Source organism: Calypte anna, chromosome Z (genome assembly GCF_003957555.1).
Source record: "Calypte anna isolate BGI_N300 chromosome Z, bCalAnn1_v1.p, whole genome shotgun sequence".
NCBI lineage: Eukaryota > Metazoa > Chordata > Aves > Apodiformes > Trochilidae > Calypte > Calypte anna.
This window is the reverse complement of record NC_044274.1, coordinates 30,231,244-30,253,468: the sequence shown is the minus strand read 5'-3', so window position 1 is coordinate 30,253,468 and position 22,225 is coordinate 30,231,244. Positions and strand designations below refer to the sequence as shown.

The window sequence follows — 22,225 nt, the reverse complement described above, 5'->3', positions numbered from 1 at the left end:
GACAGACATAAAAAAACATTCCTAAAATGCTTTTTCTTGGTACTCAGAGACTCTAGGAAAGCACAGTGACATCCAAAATATTCATTGGAACTGCTATTTCTAGCTACTGTTTTCACCACAACCACATCACTGTGTTATCTTTGCAGTGCAATATAGAAGTTTATTATGTTAAATCATGTCACTGTGAAAAGGTGAAGTAAATTATGAAATGTCAGATCAGTTTTGACCACTCTTAAATAACCAGCTAATTTGTAATGAAACCACTTTCATGGCTTCTATGATGCATCTGTTGCTGCAGGAAACATGCTTTTCTTCCTGATGAAGCACAGTATTAAGGGGCTTTTTTACGTCCAACAACTATTACCACTTCAACAGCTTTAGGGTGAGGGCTATACCAATAGAGGGAAATGGGTGGGACAGTATTAAGCTGTGAGAGATGTGATTTTTACTTTTTACTATCAGTTGAGCATCACAGCAGATAGTGTAGAGCCTTTCTGATAAAATAATCTGTTTTAAAAGTCTCTGCTGCATTTTTCAAGGTTTCCTTCCAGCAAAGCATAGTGCTATATCCCCCTCTACAGGATCTGAAAATCCTTGTAGCTTCCAAGATACCACGAAGAGCAACAGCAATATACCATGGAGTACTGTGAGCCAATCAAACACATACAGCTGGTAAGTATGTCAAATCTGTCATCTGGCAAGTTAGAATACAAGCTGAAGCAGTACCATTAATTATTGTTTCAGCTTAAGCATTCCACACATAATAAAGTGTCGCAATATCACAGTTAAAAGCTCCGATCTCCAGAAAATATTAAATGCCTACAACACAAAACAAGGTTGTCACAGTATAGCAAGAGAAACACTTGAAAGTACAACCCTTTCAAGCAAATTGTACTCGTAAAAATAGGGAACATTCAAAAATGCAAAGGGTTCAGGTCAGTAGTAGGGGAAAAAAAGAAAGCGAATACATACTACAAGAAGGAATGTCACACAGTTCCATGCGTACGTTTTTATTCTTTGTAAAACACCAGGGCCCATCCATCTGACCTCCAGGATTGCGGCAATATGCATGTCCTCCACCTAGCTCTGGGAACTGTATGCTTGTTAAATCATGGCTGTGGGGACTCTGGGAGTCCCAGAGTTGGCAACTGTGGCCAGATTTGGTGATGCTGACTGTCCCTCTGTAGTCTGCTCCAGAACCATTGTAGCACTGATGATCTGTAACACAGAGTTTGACAAAACATTGCAAATAACAGCACAATCAAGGGCTACCAAGAGGCTTGAAGCACAGACCATGTATGCAATTGAATTCAGGTGCTTCAGGATTAAAGGGATTCAGTTCTTCAAGTGACTGTACTCTTATACCCAGTTATTTCTGGATTCTGCACTGAAGCATCTCAGCTCTTTGGCTATTCATGCCAGTATTTGGTAACTGTGAATGCAAGATGATACTGAGAGGCTTGTATGGACCTCTTCATACAGTACAAGTTAAACTAAATTGTCTACTAGAAGGAGTTTCACTTCAGGTAAAGTCCTCAGATGTCAACAGTTTAAACTTCCTACCACTTTTGTATGTCATAACCTTCCTGTCTTCCTCACACTCCTTGCTTCCTAGAGAAATTAATGCTGCATTTTCTAACACCTCTTGCCAATGCTTCCTTCTTATCTTCTTTAGGATGATGGAATTCAGGCTTTTCTTCTCTCTGGGTAGATCACTTTCATATCTGCTGAACTCCTATCTTTATTCTCTGTCTCTTTTGCAGCTATCCTTTCTTCATACTTTTTGAGTATTTGTTTCCCATATGTATCACCTGACCTGAATCATGCATTTTTTTCTCTCTGTTTGCAATATAACCTCCTTCATTTTTCCAAGTCCCCCTCCCCAGCCCTCAGGAATCTAGATTCCTCAGGAATCTGTCAAAGCCTTTCCTTGGAACACCTGGAGTATTAGCGCTGTAACTGTTCCACCGGAGCTGGCACTACCGGCTCTGAGGATGTCTGACAACTTTTACCAGATGTTTTGTTAATGTTATTCTCTATTGATCCCACTTCTCTGACTGACTGGTCTCTGTCATCAGTTTCTCAGTTATTTCTGCTTCTCATTAACATTATTGTCTTATTAGCACATATCTAGTCTTCCATGCCCACACTTATGACATGATCCCTGTGCACATAACTGTGGGTTCAGACAATGGACATTCAGAATAGTCTTATTACACTTAGAACTTCAAGTATCTTTAGTGTCTTGGAGCTTCTCTGTTTAACATTGCAGGGTATGGTGATTAATTGCTAGGAAATGGAGTAGGCAGAAAAATTGTCAGCACATAATTACCAACCATGAAACAGACTGTCTATTCCTGGATGCAAATATGAATTTAAAGAAGTAGGATCAATGTTTTCATCCACTCTGTGCTGGTGAAGAAAAAATATTACGCTCCTTACTCAATTTACAGAACTAATATTATGGTAGATTTCATATAGAAAGAATGAATATTAAATGTTTAATTTCTTAACAGTTTTTCAGTGAAGCTTCTACAACCTATTGGAGGTTTATTGATAAGCAAACACAACTCTTAAGTATCTGTATGGGGTCCAGAATCCAGCATCCAGAAAGGCAAAGACTGAGCCAGATGTAGGGACAGGCATATAGGAAGCCTGCAATGCACTGCTGCCCCTTAGAAATCTGAGTCAAATCTGCTGTGAAAAATAAAGTTTTACAGCTGTGGTGGATCTAACCCTTCTGTGAATTAAGCAGCATCCCTTAAACTTTCTCACTATCCTAACTGTTCATTACAAAAGTGCAAGATTATGGTCAGTATAAACATGATAAAAAGTAGTAGCATCCAGTATAGCAGTACTTTCTTTACAAAAGGAATAATAGATAAAATTTTATCTCAGACCCAACCTGAGGAAACAACAAACCCCACTTTTTACCAGTGACGAAACACCTGAACTTACACTGGCTCAGTCTCTCTACAGGGATCCCAATCCTTATGCAGTTGGCAGCTTCCAAGGTGTCTGGGCGTGGGAGATCCTCACACTTAGGCAACTGTAGCTGCATCAGGATGAGGGGGTTTGACCTAGCAATGTTATACTCCTGTCGACAGAGATCATTCTCCAGAACTTCACATTCATCCCGGCACAGCTCTCGTGGCTTAGGGGTCCGGGAGCGCTCATCACACAGGGGAAACACAAAGTGGCAGAAGGATGGTATAGCAAACTGTGAGCACTGGTCAGACAAATGTGTGGAGGTGCCAATCATGGTAAATGCAGCTGGAAAGGAACAAAAATACAGCTTAAGTTTTAATTTATTAAAAGAATGAGAAGCAACATAATTTTTCTGCCATTTGCCTTTTACATCTTCCATTTTTTTCTTAAGGGCCTAAAAGATTTGCTGAGCAGCAGGGAAATGAGGTAATTTCTCCTGTAAAGGCGAGCTGACAAATGCAGAGAGCAAACCCAGCATCCTACTGTCCCCCTGACATTTGCACAGAACTTGTAAGACGTCAGTGCCAAAGTGACTAGTATTAAGCAAACTGTTGGTGCTTGACTAATTTTATCTCAAAAGGATAAAGAGTGAAGGCAAGATACACCTGCCAGAACACTGACATGGATTTCCAATGTTCCTAAGCAGATAAAATCTGAATTAGGATCACCAAGTTTCTTCCACCTGTAGACATTTTGATCAATAAACAAGACAAGTGTTGATCTCAAGTCTTGACAGGGAAAAGGAAGCATACCATTGGTATTGGAGAAGATACTGCTATCAATAGAACTGAGAAGCCAAAGCAGCAGTGGTTTGAGGAAAAACAAATGTAACCAATCTCTATATACTGATCCCATTAAGATGAAAGTCATAATAAATTAGGAACCTAATCCTCCATTTTAACTCTCCACATCTATGTGCTAAAATTTATCTGGAAGTTTTCTTGTATATTGCAATGACAAATATGCATGTGCATCATGTATCTACGGATGAATCAAAAGTTAAATGCAGGAACATTCATTCCCAGACTGGAAAGTATAATTTATGAGTGAGGCTTCCTATGCTGCATGTGTCACCAACACACACTGTAAAAGGAGAGGAAAAAAGCAGTTCAAGTCACACAGCAGTCTGCAACTTACAAAACAATTCTCTCCCTCTTATCCAGCTGTCTCCTTTCAACTATCTATTTCTTCCTGCCGCCTGCTATCAGAGAGTATTCTGTCTTCCTAAACACCAGACATGAAGCAAGCATCTGCAGCTGCAGCCTCTTTTATTGTTTACAACTTTGTGTATTTTAATACAGGAATGTAACTGTTCATCAGACATGAAGGGAACACTACATGCAAGCACAATGTCAGGTCTCAAATGACAGCAGTAACACATGCTGGTCCCTAGGACCACAGATAAACCTGAAGTAATCACTGTTGGCTACTTGAAATATACCACTTATCTTTCTTAAGTTGTTACAGAATTTAGATCTGCATGAGTGGCACAGTTCAGAATCATGTCCTTGTTTTGTTGGGAGGCACAAAAGCCAGCAGATCTGTGTGGTGGCATCTAAGCAGAATTTTTGTTATTTGACAGCTGTTAAACAGCACAGCAAAGACATTACTAGCCACACATATTCACAGATCAGGGGTTGGGTTTTTATTGCTGGACTTCAGTCGTTCAAGTCATGTCTCAAATTTTTCTCCAGAGACATTTTTCTTTTCTTACAGAAGGCTACAATTCTAACCAAACCACATCGCCAGGACCGAACAGCACCAGGGGCCATAGAGACATGGGGAATCTATTTCACACTTCAGTACCATGGGAAAATGAAAATCAAGAATAAAAATTCCCCATAGATGTTGCCTGTAACGTTGCTGAATGCTCTCAGTGTCAGCAGTAGATGTCACTTGTGTACATCAGAGTCACAGCTACTAAGCTCAGCTAACAGGTGGATGTACGATCCATTAAAAGTCGCTGAGGTTTTGGATGCATGTTTGTGACTCTGTACCAAAATGATGCACAGAGAAATAATCAGCAGGAGCAGAGCACAGGAATGTCAACTCTTGCTTTATATAAATCAACATGAAATTTAGACTCTGCCAAGTTTTTGCAATAGAAAGGAAACCCAAGGTAAAAGCCACCACATCTTTTTCTGTAGTGAAATGGGGCAACCAGATGCCACTTATTGCCAGGTAGTGGGCGTGAGCTTGTGTCAAGCCCACCTGTGCCTGACAATTAGTGGCACCTGGTTGCTTCATTTCACTACATTTTTCAAGAAAAATTAAAATGTGATTTTTATCACAAAACAAATTGATTTGGAAAAAAAAATCTTCTGTTTGAATGCATTATACAAAAAGCTGCAGTACAAACTACAAGCTTATAAGACGTCAATGTTTTGACATTTTACTTAGGGACATCTTCTTAAAGAAAAAGCTCCTATCCATGACAGCAGACACTCATCTTTTTTGTTTCAAATTTTGCTACCAGCACAAGTGGAAAACTGGTTCACCTCTTCTAAGGTCATATGTAATGATGCCTTAGACATTGACTGATAAAACTGAAAAGTATGATAGTATTATTTATACCTGAACTGGATACTTTCATGTACGTTTTTTGCCCCATTACAGACATATAATCTTACCAGTAATTCGGTTTTCAATTTCCCCTTGCATCTGGAGGGAGTCCACATAAATGGTCCTATTTCCAATGATTCGTGCACATGCAATTCCCCTGTATGGTTGACAGAACCCATCTTCATGGTAATCTTCTCTGCAAAAGACATGGTAGGATTTTATAAGCAGAATTCTAGCTGTCTTTTTTCCAAAAAAATAAAGGGGGAGAAAAACAGGAGAAAAATCCTGAAGACTGTAAATCTGAAAATGCCCCTTTGCAGGTTCCAGCTGCAACTTTCTCCTCCAATTCTCTCTAAACTGCCTTAGAGTATTAGCGAGGCACCCTATAGATATCTTATTAGGGAAAGCAGTAAAGCAAAACCCAGGATTAATTTTAAAATGCCATGTTAACAGTAATAGCATTTGACAGATGAATCTATTAAAAAGCTGTTAGACTGAAACCTCAACATAGATTTTGTTACATGATCCCATACATTTTTGGCATCCAGCAGCACCCAGTATGATTAGGCAAATGGTTGGTCCTCCTCTCCCACCTTTCTCTCCGTTACTTAATTTCCTGTAGTGAACAGCACAAGGGAACTTGACAAAATTTAACTAAAACACCGAACAATTTTGAACTCTGAAATAGGCAAACAGAATAAAAAGTAATCAAGATTTAATCTCTTTTCCTCTTCTCTCTAGTCGAGAGTTATTGCCAAATTCCTCTTCCAACAAGTTCTTAAATAAATTTTTTGATTCAGTGAGGTTTTGGGGCAAGTTTTACTCCCTTCCATCAACATGTTTTGCCATAAAAGCACCAAGTCTAAAGACTCAATATTCTAACACATCATCCCCGAAGTCCCAGTAAATAATATAGATCTGATCTGTAGATCATAACTGCCTGAGCACTGAAAAGGAGCTTCAGAGTGAGAACATGCTCGCAGTTAATATCCCGTAAGCTGTGTGTTTCCTCTGGCATGGCACAGCTTCTGCCCTGCTTTACACTAGTCTGGTTGATTCACACTACCTAATTCAGTGCATGATGGTCCAAAAAAAGGCATAAAATGTAATATAGAATACCATGAGTTTGGGGTAATCCTAGGACACCCAAGAGCTTAATCAGCTTGTGTTCAAAAGTCAGTTCAAAAGTTTGAGGTACTTCTACTATACCAGTAATTTTTGAAGTGTTACTTCAATACTCTTCTGCACTTTGTACTTTATTGCCTTTGGATATCAACACCTGGCTTTGGTCACTCATGTTTCCACTTCTCTTACAAATACGTTCACCCTCCCATAGCATGTCATATGAACAGGAATGTCAGTGTATATTTATAAAACCACATAACTTCAGCTGGGACAAATCAGCATGAAAAACTGCACCTGACAACAGCTAGACATGATGAGCACATCAGCCAACACCTACACAGTGCTGAGAGCAGCCCGGTATTTCTGGTATGTTATTCTGCTTTAGGAACATCTTTTCACTTTTCCTCTGCTGTGCCTCCCTTGATAGAGTTCACCTCTTCCGGGAAAGGTTACCAATATTTCTTTAAGTATTAACTTTTTGGCAGTGGAAAATTGGGTGCAACTGGCTATACAGTGCAGTCAAAGGCTGGAACCATCAATCACCACTTGAGAAGCATCTTTCCCTTTCTCCCAGACAATAACTTAACAGGACCTGGTCCATTACACAGCTGCTAGATAAACCATAGTGATATCAAGTGTTTCATGTAGTTGTTGTCCATATCTGACTTTTATTTCCTGTCACAGTATAATTTTTAAATAGTCAGAAAGTAACATTTTGTCTTCAAACTCCGAAACAAGTTCTGCTTCCCCAAAGATACATAGATTTTTCAGTATGGTGGATAAAGTAAGGGAAGAATCTTTCAAGATAAATTAATTCCTGCAGTGAAATTCCTTCACTCTCATAACAAACTCTATAATTTTGCAATAATTGCGTAATGCCTGAAAGGATAATAGTATGAAATAATTTTGTCTGTGCTTGTTTTATGATCCTTAACCACCTCCATAGGAAGTCAGCAGTTTCCTTAAGAAGCTGAATGAATATGAAACCCCTATTTGACCTCTTTCTCAAGAGTAAATTCATAACCTATCCTGCAGAACGAAGTCTGCAATATATCTAACTGAAAATGTACTTCACACTTCTACTTCCAGCACAGCTCTCTCTTGCCAGCACATATACTCACACAAAAAACCCTATTAAAAATAGCACTCCAAACTGCATGGATTTGGTGACAGAAGCAGTGTGATCTTTCTTAGCTCAGTTTATTTCTGTCAAGAACTTCTGAATACAGCTTAGATACTATATATACACACATATGCTCCTCTCTCCCACGTTATAGTCAGCTGATGATTAAAATAAACTGGATAAGACTATTACCATGGATGCAAGAAAAAGTAAACAGTAACCTGATGTCATACTCTGACGTCTTTGTCAGCTCAGGCAAGTCAGTGAATACAGGATGACTAATACATGTGAACAGGAATATATTACACCATTCTTCTTATGTAGATAGTTGATTTCAACAAATCTGTAGAAGCAGCAATGCTTACGTCTCCTTACAGATTACTCTTCCCCTTGGCTACACTCAAACATGTCAAAATGTTCACAGCAGGAAGCAAGCTGGGGGAATCTGGTAACATAGCACAGGAGTGGCACAATGCTCAATTTAAACAGGAGACTTTACAACAATCTGTGGCCTTAATTTGCTCTCCAAACCATATGCCAGCATTTCAGTTGCTGATCAGAGGAACAGTCAGAACTTGCTGAAATTAGGAGAAATACTGATTCTTCAATTTCCTGCTGCTTGACCTGTAAAGTCTGCTCTGATCAAGAACCGTGGTAAACACAGAAATCAGACTCCAGAAGAGGAAACCAGGAGAGCTCCATTCGTTCCACTTGCTCAAATCTTTAAAGTGCACCATCATAAGAACTTATCTACCTTTTTTCTTTATTGTTTTTCTGAATGTTTTAAAATGGTATACCTTTTCTCACTACTGATTTTCTTCCATTTTTATATAACTAAATTTTTTTACTAAATAGAGACAGACGTGTTTACCTTTTTCTTTTTCACTTTCACTGGAGAACAGTCCCAAAGAGAGTGCATCCAAAACACAAATTTTCTCAGCACTCAGGGGAGGGAGGGTATGTTCTCCTGCTGAGAGAACTTCCCCCCCAACTACCTGTCAGATGTTTGACTAGAGTTTTAAAAATATTTTCAAATATTGACTAGAGATTTAAAAATAAAATCATAAAGGATCTGACTATATAGACTCTCTATTCCTAAAACCCCTACTCCTTTTTCTACAGATGAATGCCATTAGTTTTCCAGGGCCATAGGGTGATCTTCTGACAGAACTGTAAAGTTAAGAACTAACCCTTCTAATACAAAGTTAAAGCAGGAGAACCTTTTATTTTGGACAACTACAAATAAAATGAAAATAGTGATGCTGCTTTTATGATAAATATGGGGTGTCTCAAAGATTGACTGGGCTTACCAGGACATGAAACATTTTGAAAAACCAAGCACTGATAAGACAATTACAGGTTCCTTATTACACATGCACTGCACTGCCTGATCCAACACAGTCTACCTTTAGGTTTGTGGCCAGAAGTTGTCTGTATGAAATAGAGAATTAACCAAACAAGTGAAGTAGAAGAAAGACTCAGAATCAGTGGTACAGTGCTAATTGAATCTCCTCACACTAACAGAAACTGTAACTTCCAGGGATATCTGGGCTTATAAAACAAGTACTGGAAGAACCAGGTGCCTCTGAGGAGCAATAAAATTCAGCATGCATGAGCAGGAATCTCTCAAGATGGAAGTCATGCAAGACTTCCATAAGGTAGGCATTTCCCCTAGAAGTACATAAAGAGATTTCTAGGAGTACTGGATGTGCTGCAAAAATATACTGAACATCACCACCCTTCCCCCTGCATAAAGCATTACTTTAATTTCATATGTGACAAATAAAGAACACCAAACAAAAGATTACAAAAGAAAATACCTAACAGGCATTTCTTCATGGAAAATCTGAAATGCTGAAAGAATACATTTGGCACAATACACCATATGATACATACGTAACATAATATATTGTATGCAGCTGTCACAGGTGAACAGTCCAGATGGCATATGAAACAAAAAAGTACCAGAAAAAAAAAAAAGGCAACTGTTCAATAATAATGTTAACTTGCAAAGCACATAATTCTGATGAGAGCTTCCAGTATGTATTTGATGCCCCTGAAAACAGAGTAAGTGCAGACCTAGTGATTTGGTGAAGAGAAAACATATGAAGGCTTAATAAGATTTAGCAAGGGTTCATAAATGGAATTTTTTAAAAGATGGTAGAAAATCCATTACAGCAGTTTCATAAGTAAACTAAGTGGAGTTAAATTTTCGTATAAAATTTCCCATAACAAACAACAAACCTGAGGTTTGTTGAGGTTTTTGTATTTTCCAGAAATCAAAATGCATTTAATTAAAATTGTGAAACCCTAAGAGAGGATATTAGGACTCCCTCTTATATCCCATTACAAGTAAAGTTGAAAAGCAAAGAAAAATGCATAGAAAACCAATTAGATAGTAACAGACAAAGGAAAGCATATACATATTTATTGATGGTTTGTTTATACTGTATCTAAAAATCGGAACCTCTTATAATGTGACATTATAGACCTTGTACTTTTTTATTGTTACTCTTGACAGGAATCATGCCATAGTGCAGAGGAGTGAATTCAGCTCACAGGGGTATCACTTCTCAATGGCTAAAACATTCTCTCTCACAGAGAAGACCTGAGAAAAGAGTAACATACTACCCTTGTTATATGCTGTATTGTATCTAGAAAACTTGCCTGCTGTCAAAAATACAGTGAATTTATAACAATGTTACCACAGAAATATGCTTAGTATTTTCCATTAAGGCTTGTGCATTTACCTTTTAGATAAATGGAAATATCAAATGCAGCACTCAGTTTCTTGTTTAACCTTGAATTGAAATCTGTCAAGGGTATTGACTTCTAAATTGATATTTATATTAAGCACCCTCTTTGCTCCCTCTCACAGGCCTCCTGTTGTGCACAGGAGATCAACTGAAGTTCTACTGCTGATATTCAAAGCAACAAGGCTGGGGTATAAACATTTGATGAAGGTAAATAATGGGATTTTTTAAAACCAGTGTTGCTTGAGCTATTACCATTCAGAGAGCTGGGCTAATGCCAGGTCCATCTAACATCACCCATAACTTCTGCCTATACAGGGAAGAAATTCAGTGACATACACAAATTGATATGAGGTATAAGCAATGATTTCAAAACCTAGCTGTGCAGGAAAATATCAAACAAACCTCACAAACCATAATTCACCAAAATCTCCATACCTGCACATCTGTGTCCTGTCTGATGAAGCCAAGAAGCTCAAGAATGACAGGGACAATTTTGCTGCTGCATCAGGCCCTTGCCTGGATCAAGGCACCGTGCAGCCACATCATGGGAGAAGGGCACAGACTCTCTGCCCTTTCCATGCTATGAACAATTTCATTCTCTGATCAAAGATTTATCTGCAAATAACCTACCTTTCCATCAACAAAAAATCATTTGTTTGCACATCTTGACCTGCATCTAAAAATCAGTGCTCGCAGTATATCAGAAAATGCCCATGAAAGTCGTTAGCACCTCAAAGAGAGACTTCACAAAAACACAAGAGGGTTATAAAAACTTTTATCATGCACTAACAGAATGTAATAAATATATCAGTGAAAGAGTGAAGCTTAGTGTTAAAAAGCTAAATACTATCTAAATACTAGGCAGGGTAATTTGTATAAATAGTCATAGCTGAGTTGAAGTCAACAGACCTATCACAACTTACACTCATGAAGCTCATGAATTTTGTTACCAAATGTTCACTGAATGTAACAACAGGCCCCAAAAGCAAGATTCCCTTACATCTAGCATACAATTTTGATAAATATTTACAAATAGGATTTGGAAATGTGCTTCTTATCTGAAAAGTAACACAACAGAACCCTTAAAAGAGTACTTAAAATCACATTTACAACAGAGCAACTCTGCTTTGTTTTGAATGTTTATTTGCTAGTTCCTAAAAAAATACAAATGAGGGTGCATTCAATTTCGCTGTCCATGTTGCCAACAAAGATAATAAACAGCATGGGTCTCAATACTACCCTTGATGAACACAGCTCACACACATTTCTATTTGGACACTGACCTATTGATCGTAAATCTTTAGGGGCAATCGCCCAGTCAGATTCTTATCCCATGAGTGGCCCATCCATTGAATCTCAAGTTTAGAGACCAGAATGTCGCATGGGACACTGTCAAAACCTTTGCACAGATCTCTGCCTTTGTCCACCAAGGCTGTGACCCCCATCATAAAAGGCCACCAAGTCAGTCAGACAGGACTTGCCTTTAGGAAAGACATTCTGGCTGTCACCAATGCCCCCTCTCTTACCCACATGCCTCAGCAGAGCCTTTATGAGGATCTGCTCCATGATCTTGCCAGGCACATAGGTGAGACTGGCCTGGAGTTCCCTGTGTCTTTTTTTTTTCCATTTTTGAAAATTGTGGTTACATTGCTCGTTTTCCAGGCAGCAGAAACTTCACCAGACTGCCATGACTTTTCAAATATAATGGACAGTGTCTTTGCATCTTCACCTGCCAGTCCTTTCAGGAGACACAGGTAAATCCCATCAGGTCCCATGTACTTGTTCACCTTTCAAACCTGCTCTTCATCAAGTTCTCCCTCTGCTTTCCTTGCTGTCTGCATGTTGGGATGAAAGCAAACATCCTCATCCCTTAAAGTGTTCACGGCCAGGTCGGATGGGGCTTGAAGCAACCTAGTCTGGTGGAAGGCGTCCCTGCCCATGGCAGGGAGGTTGGAACTAGATGATCTTTAAGGTCCCTTCCAACTCAGACCATTCTATGTTCTATGAAATCTTGAAATCCAAGGAAGGTTGCAGATCTATTGTTGAGCATCAGATATTTTTAAGAGAAACATCTCTGTTAGTAAGAATTGGAAAAAAACTCCACAAAGCTTATTTCAACATACAGGAACATGGAGTAGCTAGCCATGCAGCATTCCAGCTTCTCACCTACCAAAATAAATCATTATGATTCTTTCTTTTCACTGCTTTTTTTTTTTTTTTTTTTTTCCAGGGAAGTTACCCTTCTCAATGTGTTACAGCTGTTGAACAGAAGATCCCAAGGAAAAACAGAAAGGTCAATGACCCCCATAACGATCTTCTGATAAGCAGCTCCCTATTACTCTCACTGCCAGAGGAAAGCCAAATTCTTTTTTGCATTTACTGTTCCCCCTCCTGCCACACCATCCTGCATGAGTACATACAGGTCAGCTCCAAAAAGTTCTTGGAAGAATCTGCCAGCCAAAAAAGTCATTATACTTGCTGTCACATACACAAAGTACTAAAACTGGTAGAGGCCATCCCAGGGAACCCAGGGAAGGCTTCAGCATTCAGACTGGCAGGTGAAGATACCTGGGAGGGTCACCTGGGCTGCTGTGCTACTGAGGCTGAAGGAGGGATTGGAGAGAGAGGGCAGAGCAAAAGCCCATGTTGGCTGCCCAGGGGAACAGGAAAGCTGCCAAGGGGAGGAAGAAGGAGTGAAAGGTAGGTTCATGGATGTGATGCCACAGGAGGGAGGGAGGGAGGGAAGTACATCAGGCCCCAACAAGAGGAGACAGGGCTCCCTGTGTACATCTGGGAGTGGTGAGAGAGGCAGCCCACCTCCTGCCAGGCTGCTCCAGCACCATCGAAAACAACCCTCACCCTCCTCCATAGAAGTCACCAGGTATAAGCATGATATAATGTCTTTCTTTTAAAAAAATCCCTGTAGTTTTTAGGGAGATAATATTGCATTATGATTTAGCCACACAAACAGATTTTCCATACAAAATGAATGTTTATATTCTTTTAAAGTTCATTAAAATCTATTGGTGGAATCTTATATGTATGCCAGGAATACAAGTAGCAGATAGAAAGTTTTGATAGAAAAGAAGACTTAGAAAGCATGATCAAAAATAACCCACTATGTAAACCCAAAGATTTTCCAGAAAAGTAAAGGAATAATTTAAAACAAAAAAACGGAATCCTGTAGAAATGCTTCAGGCTTTCCATTTTGTTTTTTTTTCTTGAATGAGGGGTAATGTCAGTTTTCCCACATAGTGTTTCCCAGCTCTTTGTTAGGTAAAATTAAATTACAGAATGAATATATTTTTATTTTTAAAAATTGTTAAAACCATAATTAACTAAAAAATCCTTTCATAATTAAAAGTCTTACAACTGACCATGCCATTAAAATTGTGATTTAAAAAAAGAGCTTTGCTGGTGTAATTTTTTTTTTCAGCATAACAAAGGTGGCTTTGCTATTTCAGTTTACACAGTGATTATACATCTGAAAGAGCTTTATAAGACAGCCAGAAATTATCATAGCATCAGCAATAAGTTGGTTACATAATTATTTGTATATGCAAGTGTTCATATTCAGCCTTTCACAGCATATTTTATTTTATTAAAATTACACAAACAAATATTTTAAGCATATAATACCGTAGTGTCGGTTTCACAGTAGTTTTTCCAGTTTTAAGGAGAAATTGCCATATTCCATTTATCAGAAAAGTCCAGTATAGACTAAATTATTTCTTCAAAAACATCTAAGCATCAATATGAAATACTTGTTAACTTCTCTAATACTTTTTATGCATGCAATATGAGCTACTTCCTCTAAGTAATGTTGCAGAAAGGTAAAGTTCATGAATACTTTTCAATGTTAGAGGTTTTTTCACAGCTGCTCTAAACATTGTAGCACTTAACTGAGCTGGAATTTTCCAAGGTCCAAAGTGAAGTATTCGACTGTTTGTTTGACTTCAAAAGATATGGTTCATGTGTTTTTAAAAATGATGTCAGAAAAAATTACCATTTTTTCTTTAGGGAAAAAAAAATCATCAACACTCAAGCAATAAAACAAAAGAAAATTAGAACCCAGGAAAAGGAGCAAACATTTGGTTGTGGTGCTGGTGTCCCCTTGCCATTAAGCAGACATCTCAAACTTGCTGGAATGTATATTTTGCTGTTCCCATGAAACACTACTCAAGTTTTTCCATCCTTTATGTCATTTCCATCTTCATGTGTTCGGCCCAGCCTACAGGACTGTAGCTGATACATTCTCCAAATACTCTCCAAATATTCTATCTACGGCAAGTTTGGAGATGTGTATGAGAAAATAAAGCTGCCTGGCACACCTGTCAGGGCTGGTGTCTACAGTTAATTGAGGCAATGGTGTATGGAATTTGATGGGAGCCCAGGAAGAAAGAGGCTATGGAAGTGGGAGGAAGAGGCAGGACAGGGATGAATAAAAGGGCTACTACCGGGTAAACACATGATCCTCCAAAAACCAGAGCAAAACCTAATATATTTTGTGTTTTGCAATTTCTTTCTGTAGATGAGTTTGTGTGTATGTCCTCTTCTGGGCTAATCTGTACTAAAGACAGCAGTCTATTATTAGCACGATCTACATGTTACAGTGGCAGAGGACTGGGTGGTATACCTGGGGAATCCATAAGTCATGAAATAATTCTGGTGTGTCACCATCATTCCTCATAATAGGTTTGTTGATCTTTTTTCTTGTGCAGAGGAAATTTTATGCCAGTTTCAATTAAAATCAAAGTTCTCAAGAATTAAAAATAAGCAGACGCTCTGATAATTCAGCCACTGCAAGGAGGTAGGAAGGTATAACCTCTGACTCAGTAGCTACCCTTCGTGGGCGCTGAGGGCACAGCACCCTGAATCACCCAAAACTGCTGGGAAGTCTAGGCATCCAGCCCTCATGTAATACCAGAAAATAATTTCCCCTTACTTTTCTTCCTTTGGACTTAAAAACATTAACTGAATGTTTATCACACATTATTTCCAAAGACTTTTCTTTTTTTCCTCCTATGTATATCAAGTTAATGACTGAATGTCATTATTTGTTCATTTTAATCTTCACATACTACTGCACTGTATCTCAGGCAAAGCAAAACAGCTCACATTCCAAAGTCAGAGTAATAATTTATTTTCAGATGCCTCACAAATGATGCTACACACGAAACATTACCTTGATAGGCTGTAAGTGGCTCTGTAAATCAATCTAATCAGGCTTAACATTAATAAACTCCATAAGTCAAAACATGTAGGAAACTCCGTTAGGAAATCAAACTCTTCTCCAAGTTTAGCATTTCAGCACTGAGTTCTTAACATAAGAAAACTACAATCTGAAGATACTTATTTAGCTGTCAGTCTGAATGACAATTCACACATCGCTAACGTGCCCGCATCTTGTAACTACTGATTTTGTAACACATTTTTGCTTTTCTCTCTTCTTTCTAGTCCAATGGTGAAGTAAAAAATATGCAGCTAGACTACCATTACTCACTGAGGTTGTCTTTTCCACATTAATTAACAAAAACAGGATAAGCATGCTACCTTGCAGCTACTAAGAATAAATGGGGGATACCACCACAGCAGCTCAGAGTCAAAAACTAGCTAGAGATTTTAACTTAATAACACAGCATGTTCACAACCATGCCTTTCTTCAAATTTTAAGATTCCTGTGTAATTTAGCAGCTCTTACAGTTACGAACACATTTGTATGTAACATTATATAGCTGGAATTGATGGTCTCAAGGGCCTTTTCCTACCTAGATAATTCTACAATTTTATGTAATAAACTGTAATTTTCTTACAGAAGAAAGTAAAAAGGTAGCCTGCACTCCTCTTGTTGAAATCATAGAATATTTATTCCTGTGTGAAACAGTATTTTCTTATAATGCATGCTGCTGAGACAGACCCTTCTTACTCTGGAGGAAATACAGACTCTTTCTGTTTTGGGAACTGAGGTAACATTGCACATGTTTCTTGGGGATGTATACAGTGTGCTGGGTGAAGAACTGGCTGAACACCAGAGTTCAATGGGTTGTAGTTAATGGGACCACACCTGGCTAGTGGCCATTCAGCAGTCCTCCTCAGGGCATAATTCCAGGGTCAACGCTTTTATCAATGGTCTGGAGGCAGATGTTGAATGTAGTTGTTAATTTTGCTAATAATAGTAATCTTTGAGATGCCATTGAGTCTCTAAAGGGACAATAGATCTTGCAGAGAGATCTAGATATATTGGAGCATTGAGCAATCATCAGTGGCATGGAAAACAACAAAGACAAATGAGGCTTTCGCACCTGGAACAGAACAATGATACACGATATAAACTGGGAGAGGAAGGAATGTGGGGGTACTGGTCAGCAGCAGATTCAGCGTGAGTCAGCCATGTGCCCTGGCAGCCACAAGGGGAAACTGCATCCAACACAGCATGACCAGTGGGAAATTATCCCACTGTATTCAGTGTTAGAACAGACTAAACTCAAGCACAGTGTGTGGTTCTGGGCCCCACAGTTCAAGAGTTATGTTAAGGAACCTGAATGCACCCAGAGGAGGGCAACAAAGCTGGTAGGGAGAACAAGGCTGAGAGGTGGCCTCATGGATCTCCATAGATTCCTAAGGAGGGGAAGTGGAGAGGGAGGTCTCTTCTTCCAGGGATCCAGTGGTAGAACACATGGAAATGGCTTAAAGCTACATCATGGGAGGTTCAGACTAAATATTAGGAATCACCTGTTTATTGATATGGTGAACAGGCTCCCTAAAGAAGTAGACAGTGCCCCATGCCTGTCACTGGCAGATTTTTGGCAATGAGTCAGAGGCAACCATGGTGGAGGACAACATTCACAGCCATCCTAACCAGTCACAGGATGGATACGGAGCTTCTGCTCCAGGTACTGAGGATCTCCCTCCACGACCACGCAGTGACATTTGTACAACAGCTTACCCATGTCACTGTGCAATGGTGCAGCATGGAGGCCTGTCATCTTCTGGGCTGATAGGACACCCATGCTGTTGGGGGATGGGAGGGTAGCTCCATAGGTGCTCTTGGTCCCACTACCTCCCAAGGAAGGTCTCTCTCTTTCTCTCTCTCCCAGCCCAGTGCCCATTGACAGCTCTGAGGGACCCACCACAGATGGGCTCCCCAGCACCTCATCCACTGCCAGTGGTGGGGGTCCCAGCAGCCACCCCTCTGCTCCCATTGCCATCCCTGTGAAGTAAGACAAGACATAGGAGAAGCCACAGGAGTGGGTGCCCAGGCCTGCCACTTCTAGCCAAGGCAGTGAATGGTCCTCTGGGGGGCCACGACAACCCCCAAAGAGGAGGACCAGCAGCTCTGAGGACTCTCCAGCCAACAAGAGGCCAGCACCACATCAGGGACTCTGGAGGATACCTCAGGGGATGGCCAGACCAGGACTGGGCCATCAGCTGGGGCACATGCCAGCCCTCATGCTCCCAGCCCCTCAGATGTAATTATGCAAATAAAATAAGTACATGAAAACCATGCAATACGCCTCAGTCTTACTAACAGTGCAGGTGGCAGTGCTATTTTACCCCTTTTTTGACAGGAGAAGTAGGATGTTAATGCTGACGGGTCCTTCTATGCATGCCATGTACTATTTTGTTTTTCCCTGCCAAAAGCAAGTGTTACCCATCTTCAGGCCTGCCTCTCTGCAGCTGGTCCCAGGGCAAATGTTTCCAGGCAGGTGGGCTCCAAAGACAGCTCATGCTTCACCAGTCATCACCCCAGGTCTGGCTTTGTACTCCCAGCACCCTCTGCCCTCATGTCCCAGGGTTCTGCTCTCCTACCAGCCTGTACTGCTGGGTGCAGCCTTGCTACATCAGCACCCAAATCTCTCCTCTCGTGCAGAGTCATGACTTGGTGCTGCTCTCTGCATCAACCTGGGCTTGCTCCCTGCCAAGGCAAGAGCCCTGAGAAGCTTACCAAGGGGCTCTTCTCTGCTTGGAGAGGAACCATCTCTGTCAGATGCTCAGCAGATGGATGCCAGGTGGCTGAGGACACTGGGTTTGTCTAGTTTGGAAAAAAGGAGGCTCATTGATCTCTGTAGCTTCCTGAGGAGGTGAAGTTGAGAGGGAGGTGCTGATCTCCTCTACTGAGCATCCAGTGACAGTATGTGGGAACGGTTGCAAGAAGTTCAGAGCTGATATTATTTGGAAACATTTCTTTACTGACATGGTGGTCAGATGCTCTAACAGGCTCCCTAGAGAGGTGGTTGATGCTCCATGCCTGTCAGTGCCTTAAAAAGAGGAAATTGGGCAATTCCCTTCATCGTATGCTTTAACTTTTGCTTAGCCCTGGAGTGGAGAGGCATTTGGACTAGCATGTAAGTCCCTGACAACTGGAACAATTTAATTCTATTTTGTTCTGTTCTGTTCCGTTCCTTCACCCCTCTACTCACTGTTTTGCAGTCTGAAACTACTTTGCTGGCATTAGATAGGTGACAAAAGTCGAGTTTTTTCAATTTAATTTGAAAAACTGAGTCAGATGAAAGTATCAGGATTTCCACATGCAGGTCAGCCTTCCGGGAGTGTCTCTCTGAAGTAAAGAAACTGATTTTCCAAATTGAAGGAAAGCCTGGTGAAGCAGGGCTTAGTGCACTCTCTGGCCTGGAAAATGAACTGTTAGAAACCCCCTGGGCAGGGGAGGCGGTGGGTGGGTAGCAGGATGGAATTATGTGTACAAGTATGCACACATAAATATGTAAAAAAAAAAAGTTGCTGTGATATAACAGCTATTGTTTGTGTGCCACCTAAAGCAATTAATTGCATCTTCTATGTTATTATCAGATAAAAAAAAAAAAAAAGGTGAGAAACGGGACACGTTATTGAACTTTTTGAAGAGCATGAGAGGGACTGCTGATGAGACATGTTTCTTGCAACTATATTTTTAGGTAGTTTTACATCAGATTTTAGATTAACAGAAGAGTACAGTTTAAAAGTTTTAGACTTCCTTAGTACTTACTCGTTCTCCTTTTTTTAAAAATATGTCTTCTATCACTCAATATTTATTAATTTTTAATGGAAATGTTCAAGATTTATCAGTTTGTACCATCTGTTTCCCTTCCCAAGTACACTAAATCAGTAGAATCTATAGCTTGGCTCTTTCAAACTGAAATGGCAAACAAAATAATGAAAAAAGTAGAGAAAGATTAACCATAAAGCATTAAAAATTGAAAGGATGATTTGAGATATGGTGTTAAAACATCTCATTGTGTTGAACTGCCTTCTTTTCATTGGAATAGTGTTCCTTTATCTTTGTGCCTAACTACAACCTTCTCCCTTTCCTTGCATGTACTTAGAGGCTATTCAGCATCCTAAGAAACTCTAATTAAACTCAATGTGGCATCAAATGCTGACAGGAAGTCTCAGGGACCTATAATTGTCCTTTTGTAGGACATACAATAAATACTTTGAAAGCCAGTTAAGCTACTGAAGGATAGAAGGGATGGAGAGAGAGAGGAAGTAAAATCAGAACAAACTAAAGATTGCTGGTTATATCAGGGATGTCCAACAGCTGCTGTAGCTATTTGCCAAAAGCACAAAGGCCATTACTGCTTTGTATATAAATTTACATATCCTTAAGCAGATTAACACATCTTCTTTCGACTGCAACTTCCTTAGTTTGATAAAAATTCTCTGAGCTGTCCAAGCCTAAGCACCTGATGCTGAGCTGGAATTTGCTGGAAGAGAGCGTGTTTGGGTCACATATTCACAAAGTCAGAGTGGTAGTTGTATTTTTGCCATATACTGCACATTATAGAACTGCATCTTACAGTTTGCCTGATATGATAGCCTGCTGGCTACCAAAAGATAACCATCATCCTGAAGAGTATGGAAGCTGTCCCAGCACACAGTCCCTTACAGAAACTATCAGCTTCTTTCAATATTAACCTATGAGCTAAATTTCTGAATTCTGGAAATCAGAATTCTTAGGGAAAAAAAAGTGTTCAATTGCTTTGGTGTCCTGCATGCTGTAGCACCCAATGTATATGCAAAACAGGTAAGTATTACATTTATTACTCTGCGTGACCTAACCAATTTAAAAGTATCTTGACAGTAATGGTAATCACAAGTGGGAAGGCACTTGCTCACACTTAACCCTCCTAGCTTAGCTTAACTGTAAAAATGGTCAGAAGTGCAGCTAATCCCTTCTTCTTTTTAAGGTATCTGGAAACCTTGCCCAACAGCAGGCAAGTCCCATAGGGCTGCTTTCTTGTCTTTGCAACCAGGCTCTCAGGAAAACAGTTCAAAGTATCTGCATTACACAGTAAGTCTCAGGGGCATTTGATTTATATGGTAGTACAAAAATGGTAAAGCTTTCCTGAAGGGCTATTTTTAATCACCTGTGCATATGCTTGCCTTTCCTTTTGTTCTGGGGGATTTCTGAACAAGACAGACTGGTGAAAAGAGCAGATGGAAAGAAACGATTACAATTTTTTTCTATATGCCCTGTCAGCTTCTCTCCTTTGTTCTTCCTTTCCTTTGTAGGAAAGGAAAAATTACTACTTGCAATAGTTTGCCCAGATAATAAGTTGCAGGAATAAAGACACTCCTCCATGATGACATGCCTAGTAGTTTTAATCATAGAATCATGGAATCATAGAATTGGCTGGGTTGGAAGGGACCTCAGAGATCATCAAGTCCAACCCTTGATCCACTCCCGCTGCAGTTCCCAGCCCATGGCACTGAGTGCCACATCCAGTCTCTTTTTAATGTTTAGTTCTTTTAAATTAGTCAATTTTGTATGCACATACTGAATTCTACTTCTATCACTGAATAATACAACAGGCATTAGAACATTCATCATTTATTTACTACTGATTAGAAAATGTTTAAGTGGAAGCTTAAAGCTGAGGAGCTGGGATCTGGTGCATTGCAAAGCAATTCAGACCAGTACTTTCACTGCTCTTTACCTCTGCCTTGAATTAAGCATATTCTGGGTTTCTCATGTGAATAAAATACATTTTTTTTGAAACACAAAAGTAAGACTAGGATAAAATGTTCACAGTTTCATTACCAGACAAAGTGGTCAGCATCTTCTGAGTGTACTTTACAGATCTGGAGAGACCAGAGCTTAACATTTTGTTATATATTATTTGTAAAGCAGTGTAATTATGAGCCCTTACAGGCTGTATCCTACACAGGCAGAGTAAAAATACTCACTGTACAAGAAACCTATACTCTAAAATATAACAGAGAAAAGAGTACATGAAACAGTTTAGTGCAGCCTTGGTTTCAGTTCACTCCTTCCTCAATAAATTTCCTACTCTGGGCCTGAGCAACTATGAAAGGACATTTAAAGCAATGATCCCAGAAGCAGATCTGTGATCATGGGTCAAATTCCCTGAAAGGACCCCTAACCCCACACCAGTGTGAATACAACCTCCCCACCAATCCTGAAAAGAAAAAAAGGAAACTGCAGGGAAGTGGCCTCAGGGTGAAGTGGTCTGATGACTCACTCCTTTCCATCTTCTTTTCCCAAGGACCCATATTCCATTTTCCACCTTATGTGGAGATTTGTCACATCATAAAAACATACTTGTCCCCACCATAAAGCTGTACAAATGCCTGTCACATCATACAGAAAGTCCCTTTTGGGGAGGTATGCTTTGGCTATATGTTAAAAGCCATGATATATGCAGAAACACAG

The 22,225-nt window shown here is 39.8% G+C and overlaps 1 protein-coding gene across 1 annotated transcript in view; it reads right to left on the bottom strand.

Moving 5' to 3' along the window:
* Positions 1 to 22,225, bottom strand: part of ROR2 (receptor tyrosine kinase like orphan receptor 2) — a 159,555-nt gene that overhangs the window by 5,787 nt on the left and 131,543 nt on the right. Inside the window, exons 5-7 of the mRNA XM_030467332.1 lie at positions 5,619 to 5,746; positions 2,959 to 3,273; positions 973 to 1,218 (exon numbers count right to left, since the gene is read on the bottom strand). Of these exons, the coding sequence (XP_030323192.1) occupies positions 973 to 1,218; positions 2,959 to 3,273; positions 5,619 to 5,746 (689 nt within the window). The remainder of the gene's footprint in view (positions 1 to 972; positions 1,219 to 2,958; positions 3,274 to 5,618; positions 5,747 to 22,225) is intronic.